The sequence below is a fragment of the Oncorhynchus tshawytscha genome, unplaced genomic scaffold, assembly GCF_018296145.1.
Source record: "Oncorhynchus tshawytscha isolate Ot180627B unplaced genomic scaffold, Otsh_v2.0 Un_scaffold_13173_pilon_pilon, whole genome shotgun sequence".
NCBI classification, from domain to species: Eukaryota; Metazoa; Chordata; class Actinopteri; order Salmoniformes; family Salmonidae; genus Oncorhynchus; species Oncorhynchus tshawytscha.
In genome coordinates this window covers 200,268-211,025 of record NW_024609816.1, presented here as the reverse complement: position 1 = coordinate 211,025, position 10,758 = coordinate 200,268, and the positions used below count along the sequence as shown (strand labels likewise).

The following is a 10,758-nucleotide window of genomic DNA, read 5'->3' as shown; positions in this document are numbered from 1 at the left end:
GCATAGATTGTAAATTAAAGATAAATATTCTTACTAAAGTTATTATTATATTGTTGATTGACTATGATCGTACTTCCTCCTTAGTTATTTTCCACAATATAAATCTATGTTCTCACTGGGACAAGACCAATGATGTTCCAGACAGGGACAACGCACAACGGAAACGGTGCTGTTCTGATTGACCAATTGAAAAACGGGGAATGATTGTGTTGTGGGTTGGGGAACGCTCCACTGACCTTTCGTCACTCATTGCTTCAAGCCACACCCTACTACACCCACTAAGCGGAGAAAGCGTACCTCAACGTCTGTCCAAGAATGTTGAAATGTTGAATGTTTTGAAGAAACGTGTTGTTCCGTACAAACCGTCACACTACCTAGCTACTGTTTAATCGAACTGAATGCACCCCAGGTATGTATGACGTTCCGGACCCATGGACATCTAACTAATGCATAACTCCAAAACATTAGTATTTTATTAGAATCCCCATTAGCTTCTGCCAAGGCAGCCATTACTCTTCCTGGGGTCCAAACTTGAACAAAACAACACATCACAACAAAACAATAGTCTACATCACAACAAAACAACACATCACACAATACATTGTGCACTATACACATTTGCATATTTGCTCCACCTTTACAAATGTACAGTACAAAATGTACAATATTACAACAATACAATATTACAATGTGTGGGTGTGTGTCTCTTCACAGTTCACATTGTGCCTTGAGGTTTTGTTTTATCTGGAGGTTTTTAAATCTGATTTTACCGCTAGCTTGAATTACCTAATGTGGAATAGAGTTCCATGTAGTCATGGCTCTATGTAGTACTGTGTGTTTCCCAGCCTCTTCTGGACTTGGGGACTGTGAAGAGACCACTGGTGGCATTTCTTGTGGGGTATGTATGGCTGTCTGAGGTGTGTTAGCTGTTTGAACAGACAGTCTGGTACTTTCAGCACGTCAATACCTCTCACAAAATCAAGTAGTGATGAATAGAATCTCTCCTCCCCTTTGTGCCAGGAGAGATTCACGTTGATTTTCTTGATATTAGCCCTCAGTGTACATTTAAGGGCGAACCGTGCTGCTCTGTTTTTGGCCAATTGCATATGTCCATCTTTGCAGCATTTGATCATATAACTCGGCCGTAGTGCAGGTGTGATAAAAACACATACGTATGATATTAATTTGAGCCTGTTTGCTACAGCAGGAAATGAATCCTGCAGCAACAGAAAATGTTTCCCCGGGTATGTGTTTGGTGCCGACAGAGATGAACGCTTCGTGTTCTTAGGAAACTATGCAGTATTTAGTTTTTCTTACACTGTTACCCCAGGAAATCTTAAGTCTTATTACATACAGCCGGGAGGAACTATTGGATATAAGAGCAACATCAACTTACCAACATTACGACCAGGGATACGACTTTCCCGAAGCGGATCCTCTGTTTCGACCACCACCCAGGACAATGGATCGGATCCCAGTAGGCGACCCAAAACAACGGCGCCGTTGACACCTCACAAGTCCTCAACTGGCAGCTTCATTAAATAGTACCTGCAAAACACCAGTCTCAAGTCAACAGTGAAGAGGTGACTCTGGGATGCTGGCCTTCTAGGCAGAGTTCTTCTATCCAGTGTCTGTGTTCTTTTGCCCGTCTTAATCTTTTCTTTTTATTGGCCAGTCCGAGATATGGCTTTTTCTTTGCAACTCTGCCTAGAAGGCCAGCATCCTGGAGTCGCCTTTTCACTGTTGACGTTGAGATTGGTGTTTTGCGGGTACTATTTAATGAAGCTGCCAGTTGAGGACTTGTGAGGCGTCTGTTTCTCAAACTAGACACTAATGTACTTGTCCTCTTGCTCAGTTGTGCACCAAGGCCTCCAACTCCTCTTTCTATTCTGGTTAGAGCCAGTTTGCACTGTTCTGTGAAGGAAGTAGTACACAGCGTTGTAACAGATCTTCACTTTCTTGGCAATTTCTCACATGGAATAGCCTTCATTTCTGAGAACAAGAATATACTGACGAGTTTCAGGAGAAAGTTATTTGTTTCCGGCCATTTTGAGCCTGTAATCGAACCCACAAATGCTGATGCTCCAGATACTCAACTAGTCTAAAGAAGGCCAGTTTTATTGCTTCTTTACTCAGCACAAAAGTTTTCAGTAGTGCTAACATAATTGCAAAAGGGTTTTCTAATGATCAATTAGCCTTTTAAAATTATTCACTTGGATTAGCTAACACAACGTGCCATTGGAACACAGGAGTGATGGTCGTTGATAATGGGCCTCTGTACGCCTATGTAGATATTCCATAAGAAATCTGCCATTTCCAGCTATAATAGTCATTTACAACATTAACAATGTCGACACTATATTTCTGATAAATTGTATGTTATTTTAATGGACAAAAAATGTGCTTTTCTTTAAAAAACAAGGACATTTCTAAGTGACCCCAAACTTTTGAATGGTAGTCTATGTTTTTTCAGCAGCAGCATATCAATAATGTCAAAAGCTGCACTGAAGTCTAGCAAAATAGCTCCTACAATCTTCTTATTATTAGTTTCTTTCAGCCAATCATCAGTCATTTGTGTCAAGGCTGTACAAGTTGAGGGCCCTTCCCTATAAGTGAGTTGAAAGTCTGTTGTTAATTTGTTTACTGTGAAATAGCATTGTACCTGGTCAAACACATTTTTTTCCAAAAGTTGACTAAGGGTTGGTAGCAGGCTGATTGGTCGGCTGTTTGAACCAGTAAAGGGTGCTTTGCTATTCTTGGGTATCAGAAGTACTTTTACTTCCCTCCAGCCCTGAGACACACACTGTCCTGTAGGCTTAGATAGATAGGAGTGGCAATAGTCCGCTACCATACAAGTTGTCAGTACCAGACGGTTTGTCATTATTGATAGACAGCAATACTGTTTTCACCTCTTCCACACTCACTTTACAGAATTCAAATTCAGTTATGCATGAAAATTAAGGTTTAGAGTTTGTTATTGGCATGTCATGCCTATGTTTGCTAATCTTGCCAAGGAAAAAGTCATTAAAGTAGTCGGCAATATCAGAGGGTTTTGCAATGTTCAATTAAACAGTGCTGTTCTGAACAACCAAAGAAGAATTTGAAAACAGAGAAATATTGAACGACCAAATAAGAATGCCTTTGATAAGAGAAATATTGAATACAGAATGAAAATACTTCCTCTTTGGTCGTTATGGCTAATGGACAACGTACAATGAGTGGACAAAATATTAGGAACACCTTCCTAATATTGAGTTGCACCCCATCTTGCCCTCTGAACAGCCCTCAATTTGTCGGGGCATGGACTCTACAAGGTGTCAAGCGTTCCACAGGGATGCTGACCCATGTTGACTCCAATGCTTCCCACAGTTGTGTCAAGTTGGCTGGATGTCCTTTGGGTGGTGGACCATTCTTGATACACATGGGAAACTGAAAAACCCAGCATACCCCATTCAAAGGCACTTAAATATTCTGTGTTGACCATCCACCCTCTGAATGGCACACATACACAATCAATGTCTCAATTGTCTCAAGGCTTTAAAATGTTTTTTTTTTTAACCTGTCTCCTCCCCTTCATCTAACCTTGATTCCCCTGCTAAGTCTATGTCATAGAAAGACCAGCTGTTTCTAATGTTACATACACTCACTGTATATGCTTATGCTACACTTGAAGAGTGCGGTATCAATGAATCCACTCATTGTGTAGGCCCACCCTCTTCTAAATCGCTGTAACAATGAGAAGGAAATGCCAGAGGCACGTTTTGTTTGCATCACTGACCACACAACCAGTCACCTATAATCAACATAGTCTAGAAAGAGAAGGTCTTTGTTTTGTACACCTCTTGAATGAACAGTCACATCTTGGGAGTATTTGTCTTCTAAGTCGGTGGGTTGTTTGTCGACTGATATTATAATGAGTCATTTGTCAACTGTAAACCTTTTTGTTTAAATGCTCATCTGATTCCTCAATCTTAAAACATTCCCACGGTCATGCACTGTTTCCTGCAGAGACACCTGACACAGCCCCCATTCTATCTCATAGAAGTGGGTCTGTGTCTATTGTCTCTGTGGTTCCAGCCAATCAGCTATAAGGACAGGTATAAAACCTCTGATGGGTCTTTTAACAAAGAGATAGAGGACTCGTGTGATGACTTCCACCCATCATGGAGCTGTAAGTCACTTTTTTATTGCATCATGGCCTCTTTGATTGATATATTCTTTTTAACAATGTAACATTTAGGTCATGTAACATTTAATTGAAATGTTGTGCGTTGTCTTGACTTAGTCTTACAAAGCATTAGATTTAACACTGTACAACTATCTTCTTTATAAAAGGGAAGGGAATGGGGGGATACCTAGTCAACTGTACAACTATCTTCTTTATAAAAGGGAAGGGAATGGGGGGATACCTAGTCAACTGTACAACTATCTTCTTTATAAAAGGGAAGGGAATGTGGGGATACCTAGTCAACTGGACAACTATCTTCTTTATAAAAGGGAAGGGAAGGGGGATACCTAGTCAACTGAACAACTATCTTCTTTATAAAAGGGAAGGGAATGGGGGATACCTAGTCAACTGTACAACTATCTTCTTTATAAAAGGGAAGGGAATGGGGGATACCTAGTCAACTGTACAACTATCTTCTTTATAAAAGGGAAGGGAATGGGGGATACCTAGTCAACTGTACAACTATCTTCTTTATAAAAGGGAAGGGAATGGGGGATACCTAGTCAACTGTTCAACTATCTTCTTTATAAAAGGGAAGGGAATGGGGGATACCTAGTCAACTGTTCAACTATCTTCTTTATAAAGGGAAGGGAATGGGGGATACCTAGTCAACTGAACAACTATCTTCTTTATAAAAGGGAAGGGAATGGGGGATACCTAGTCAACTGAACAACTATCTTCTTTATAAAAGGGAAGGGAATGGGGGAAACCTAGTCAACTGTACAACTATCTTCTTTATAAAAGGGAAGGGAATGGGGGATACCTAGTCAACTGTACAACTATCTTCTTTATAAAAGGGAAGGGAATGGGGGATACCTAGTCAACTGAACAACTATCTTCTTTATAAAAGGGAAGGGAATGGGGGAAACCTAGTCAACTGTTCAACTATCTTCTTTATAAAAGGGAAGGGAATGGGGGAAACCTAGTCAACTGTTCAACTATCTTCTTTATAAAAGGGAAGGGAATGGGGGATACCTAGTCAACTGTACAACTATCTTCTTTATAAAAGGGAAGGGAATGGGGGATACCTAGTCAACTGTACAACTATCTTCTTTATAAAAGGGAAGGGAATGGGGGGATACCTAGTCAACTGTACAACTATCTTCGTTATAAAAGGGAAGGGAATGGGGGGATACCTAGTCAACTGAACAACTATCTTCGTTATAAAAGGGAAGGGAATGGGGGGATACCTAGTCAACTGGACAACTGAAAAGGCCAATGCTCTTTATTTTTCTCGTAGCTCCCTGTGTTCTCTGTCAGTTCTGACGCTAGTGGCTGTTGTGTTCATGGTACCAATGAAAGGTAAGCTTCATTTACCCTAAACAAGGATCATATATCACCTAAACAAGGATCATATATCACCTAAACAAGGATCATATATCACCTAAACAAGGATCATATATCAGCCTATGTCGATTTGCTCCAGTAAGCTTTTCCAGTGAATTGTTCAGCGTGTCATACACTGGCCAAAAACAACTTGCTTTTATTGCTGTGGTGAAAAGGTCTGATACAGTAATATGACATGATATTACTGAGGTTATTGTGATTCAATCAGTTAATAATAGTCCTGTTTCCCTTTCAGACAGAAGTGAGGATGTGTTAAGCTTTTTGAATGGTGAGATGGTTGGCTACATGCTAATGCACCTATTTATTGTCTTGTGTTGATGAGACCCAAACAGTTGTTAGTCTTGATGGAGAAATCACATTTTCAAAAAATGATCAGAGGTGGTGAGAGTCTAATAAGCTGTTGGTTAGGTAGCTCATTCTCAGATGTTGTTACAGGTGCCCTTGATGTTGCTCCCGCTACTCAAAGCACCTCAGGAAAAATCAAAGGTCTGTTCTTCACACTTATATATTTATTTATCTATCCTCATTTTGTTACTTTTAAAATCATTAACTCGATCTGCCATCTTTCTTTTCTACTTTCCCCAGGTCCTGAAAACACCTTTGGTAAACCAGCTCCAACCCCTGGTTAGTGAAAGTAGATGTTGATGTTTGAGGGAAATGTTTCTAACTAGCATCTGTTATTGCTATGTTGACCTAATTTATTACTGTGTTCAACAGCAAGACCAAGTCCTTTAAGACCAACAGAGAACTCTGCAGGTAGTTTTTTAAAATTACGTTTAGTTTATAATCAAACGGTCAAACTTTGTTGTGAAATATAATGAAATCAATGTTACATTATGTGAATCATTACTCCGCAATCATTTGTCTTCCAGAAATCTCAAATGTTACGCAGACTGAAAACTCTGCTTGTTTAACAGGTTAGTGTGGGGAAGGTTGAGCTGGGAAGTTATCAATAGTAAGTAGTTAGTGTTATTGATATGTGGTTGATCATGTGTTTTTTGTGTTATTGATCATTATCTGATCATGTATCAGATGTTGTAGACTCAGATGCCAGATCCAAAGAGAAATGCAACTCCGATGATCTTACAGGTGTGTGGAATATGGTTTGAAAATAATGCTATATAGGAAGTTTCAATATCATTTTCAGAGTTGTTTTATTCAATGTCCCACAGATGCAGAACGATCTGAAAGTAACTCAGCAGAAAGCAGAGGTATATTAAATATCAAAATAATCTGTCACTGAAATATCCGTAGGGGAAAATGAATCTGGTAATATTGATTTCATAGACTGTTACGGCCATACCAATTCTGATTCTCTCTCTCTCTTTTTATTTCTCTCTTATCTCTTTCTCTCTCTCTCTCTATCTCTCTCTTTCTTTCTTTCTTTCTTTCTTCAGAGGATTATGATGACTCTCTGGGATCTAATACAAAGATTACACAAACTGGTATGTCATGTTTTACACCAATGTAAAGAAATGGTAGCTAGATAATTGATGTAGCGTCACTGTTTTTACCTCAAACAGAAATGCAGAAGGTAACACAGGATTCTAATTCTGCGGGTCAGAATTCCAGCCTCTTATAATTACATCCCATAGACATGTAACTAACACTATGTAAGAGACTGAACATGACATCACCTGGGCTTGTCTTGTTGTAGGACAGCAACAGAGACGGAAAAAATCATGTGGTTGTAGCAGCCGCCAAACCCTCTACTGAGATTCAAGATATGTCATTATCTACTAGATGAAGTCCTTGGCCAACAGTGTATTTAATCAAACATAGAATTAACATACTTAGAATAAAAACGTTTTAAACCAATAGCACTTATTCATATCCATAGATTTTCGTACAAAGAGTAAATTCAAAATGGAATCAGTTGACAGTTCTAACCGACTCTTCATCCCCAATACAGTGACAGACGACAGTAGCAGCGACGAGACTGACAGTTCTCCTCCAAGTGATGTGAGAAAATACAAACAACCTCCAGGAAGGAGAACCATAAACCCAGACCATGTCGACAGCATGCAGACAACCACCAGGCAGGATCCAACCAATGGGAGCGAGGAGCTGGATAGAGAGACTCAGAGGGACCCCACAGTGGGGAGAGAGAGAACCAGCAGAGTGCTCATTGATCTCAACAGTGAAGAGGATGTGATGGTGGGCTGTCAGGGTACTGTCTGTATGCCCGGAGAGCAGGGGACTACAGTCAATGGAGGTGAAAATGATGAGAATACAAGTCTAAACAGTAGAGATAGAGATATCCAAAGCCAAGAGGTCACAGGCACAGCCACGGAGCAGGCCCTACGTAGGGGTAGTTGTAGGGGTGTAGTGAATGGAGTGTTGGACACAGCCAGAGAACAGCAGGACTTGGACAGTATGGAGCATGTCAATGGTAGACCCAATGGTACTGATGAAGCCAAGAGTAGAGGTTCATCTGGCTTCTATTCTACCATGATTCCAAACTACGGCTTTACAAAAATGAAGATCCACAGCAGAATTCTTTAACTACTGAACCTATATTATTGAAAAATATCTGAATGATTGCTTTCTATCCTAACAGAAACCAGAGATGACATCAGCACTGAGACGAACCCAGTCGGTAGGTTTAGAGGAAACACACCGTGAACAATAAAACAATCCCAGTAAAAACCCTGTGGTCCCTGAGCACTTCTGTTCAGATGGTAAGTAGGGTTATGTGTTCTGGTAAGGAAAGATACAGAGAAACAGCAGATTATTTATATCCACCTAAATATGTGCTGGAAACACTTTGGTGAGGAAAATATCACTTTCTCGTATTGCGAAACCCACAAATGTTCTCTAGCAGGTCTGAAAATATTTCCTGTTTTGCAAAAATATTTAAATTGATGTGGTGAATTCGAAACATTACCCAGTGAATACTTTGTATAACAATTTCTGTTTCAAATAAGACCACTGCTTCTAAGACCTAAGTAGAAACAGACCAGAGGTGTTACCTACCGGAGGTCAACCTACATCCATATTACACATTCAACAACACACCACTGTTTTCAGACTTATCTTACCCCTCACAGGCTAAATGTTTAAATCATACTGAGTGTTCTCCATGTTGGCTGCTCTGTGTTCTAGTGATTGGTTAGCCTCCAGGAGTCCCAGCCAGGAGCCCCAGCCAGGAGCTCCAGCCAGGAGCCTGTCAGTGCCAGAGGCTTCCTCCAGGTAGAGTTGGCTCAGCTCTACCCTGCAGGGCCTGTAAATCTCCCTGCCTCTCACTCGTGTGTCGTCTCCCTCAAGCTCCACCGACTCTACCAGACCGCAGAGTCCCTCTCACACTTATATTCATGACAGAGACGTCAGTACATCTGTGGATATTTACCACCAATTTTTCACTTGATCTTGAAATGGTATAAATGGTATTCTGACAGCAGCTGTGCCCCCTGGTCTTACTGCCGGTAGTCAATTTGAATTGTAGGTGAATGGAAATACGATGTTTGGCTCCAATCTGATCTGATCAATCTGATGAAATAAAGGTTTCTCATAAAGCATTGTTTGTTGTACTAATTAGAGGTAATTCAATAAAAGGCTGTGTATACATGCAAATTCACAATTGTAAGGAAAGACAATACATTGTTTGAAGGCAGAATGTCTTACAGTGTTACACAACTGCTTGGACTACATGACCATTCTACACAGAACATTTTCTACATTTCAACTTCACCCAATCATTCAACTGTCAACTTGGCCCATACAAACAACATTTGGTAACTTTGTATAAAATATAATATGTCAGTGATTCAACAACGGAAGAAAAATATGTTGACAGAACATGTCACTGTTACCTTCTTGCTGCGGCAGCAATTTTCCAGACATGAACGCTTCTCTCATCCAACAGTGTTTTATAGTGATCTCTCCCATGTGTTGGAGTTGACATGGGGTGACTGCCCTGACACATCAGCCTTGCTGTTTGCACACAGGCAGTAACACATGTACTGTGGCCTGAGGCACAGCTTCAACATCAACTGCTGTGCTGAGCAAAACCAGTGGCACAGAATGAGGAGCAGCTGATTACAAAATATACATACATGATGAGCTTGTGACCCTCGCGTGATGAGTTACCTTGTCTGAGACCTGAGGACTTGTGGTAGCTCCCTGAGCTGATGTCTAGGCTTTAGCTTAGCAGGCTACCATAGTCTTGTGTCACGATTGGTAGAAAGTAAATTCACTGGACCTTACAGCTGGAATCCCCAGTAGGTGGAAACATTGCCACTGGCCGCCCCAACACCGTTGTTATTGTTTTTGTTGCCCAGCTGAGGATCATCATGATAAAAACAACTGCAGTACATATTGTGCTTTTCTATCGCACCTGCAATGTCTGAGGGGAAAAAACTGTTTGGTTGTTTCCAGTAACTTCTATGTTGTTGTAATATCCCAAACGGACCTGGTTGTTTCCAGTAACTTCTATGTTGTTGTAATATCCCAAACGGACCTGGTTGTTTCCAGTAACTTCTATGTTGTTGTAATATCCCAAACGGACCTGGTTGTTTCCAGTAACTTCTATGTTGTTGTAATATCCCAAACGGACCTGGTTGTTTCCAGTAACCTCTATGTTGTTGTAATATCCCAAACGGACCTGGTTGTTTCCAGTAACTTCTATGTTGTTGTAATATCCCAAACGGACCTGGTTGTTTCCAGTAACTTCTATGTTGTTGTAATATCCCAAACGGACCTGGTTGTTTCCAGTAACTTCTATGTTGTTGTAATATCCCAAACGGACCTGGTTGTTTCCAGTAACCTCTATATTGTTGTAATATCCCAAACGGACCTGGTTGTTTCCAGTAACCTCTATGTTGTTGTAATATCCCAAACGGACCTGGTTGTTTCACCGATAAGGATTCCAGCTGTAAGAGAAGTCACTGTTTACTTATATAGTAAACACACCACAAGTTGGAATCTGAAGTGACACTCCAATATGGCTTCATTTTGTGGTGGATACCAACCACGGAGATCCTCCACTATTACATTCTCAGTGTTCCTTTCCAGACCTCCATGTACTGGCTCTGATGCTTATAAAACTCTGTTTCTGTAAAAAGCAGTCTGCACAGGAAGCTAGCTCTTCTATCTGTGCTGTCTTAGAACCTGGAACCTGCCAGAAACAGTGTGGTGCCTGGACAGAGAAGTCCCAAATGGTCAGCTGCTCTGGGGTTTATGGA

At 40.7% G+C, this 10,758-nt stretch overlaps 1 protein-coding gene across 11 annotated transcripts; it reads left to right on the top strand.

Moving 5' to 3' along the window:
• The first annotated feature begins 144 nt into the window (after positions 1-144).
• On the top strand, positions 145-9,148 carry LOC121846080. 11 transcript variants are annotated; one of them, XM_042318773.1, is made up of 12 exons: positions 145-409; positions 4,078-4,171; positions 5,469-5,530; positions 5,811-5,843; positions 6,011-6,061; positions 6,161-6,199; positions 6,293-6,331; positions 6,448-6,492; positions 6,608-6,664; positions 6,748-6,786; positions 6,973-7,020; positions 7,488-8,128. In XM_042318773.1, exons 2-12 carry the CDS (start codon positions 4,164-4,166, stop codon positions 8,078-8,080), a joined length of 1,014 nt encoding a protein of 337 aa, XP_042174707.1. In that variant the 5' UTR covers positions 145-409; positions 4,078-4,163; the 3' UTR covers positions 8,081-8,128. The 11 variants fall into 11 exon arrangements, with proteins under 11 accessions (XP_042174707.1, XP_042174704.1, XP_042174708.1 ...); XM_042318771.1 differs by lacking the exons at positions 145-409; positions 4,078-4,171 and adding exons at positions 8,136-8,174; positions 8,681-9,148 and having other exon boundaries at positions 5,244-5,530; positions 7,488-7,979; XM_042318777.1 differs by lacking the exons at positions 145-409; positions 4,078-4,171 and adding exons at positions 8,136-8,174; positions 8,681-9,148 and having other exon boundaries at positions 5,247-5,530; positions 7,488-7,790.
• Positions 9,149-10,758: the final 1,610 nt, after the last annotated feature.

Bases quoted from the DNA above. Each gene is read 5' to 3' on its own strand.
- LOC121846080 (XM_042318767.1), top strand. From the start codon at position 5,407: ATGGGGGGATACCTAGTCAACTGGACAACTGAAAAGGCCAATGCTCTT. The intron at 6,493-6,607 runs GTTAGTGTGGGG...ATCATGTATCAG, and splicing joins AAACTCTGCTTGTTTAACAG to ATGTTGTAGACTCAGATGCC. The intron at 7,021-7,487 runs GTATGTCATGTT...TCCCCAATACAG, and splicing joins TACAAAGATTACACAAACTG to TGACAGACGACAGTAGCAGC.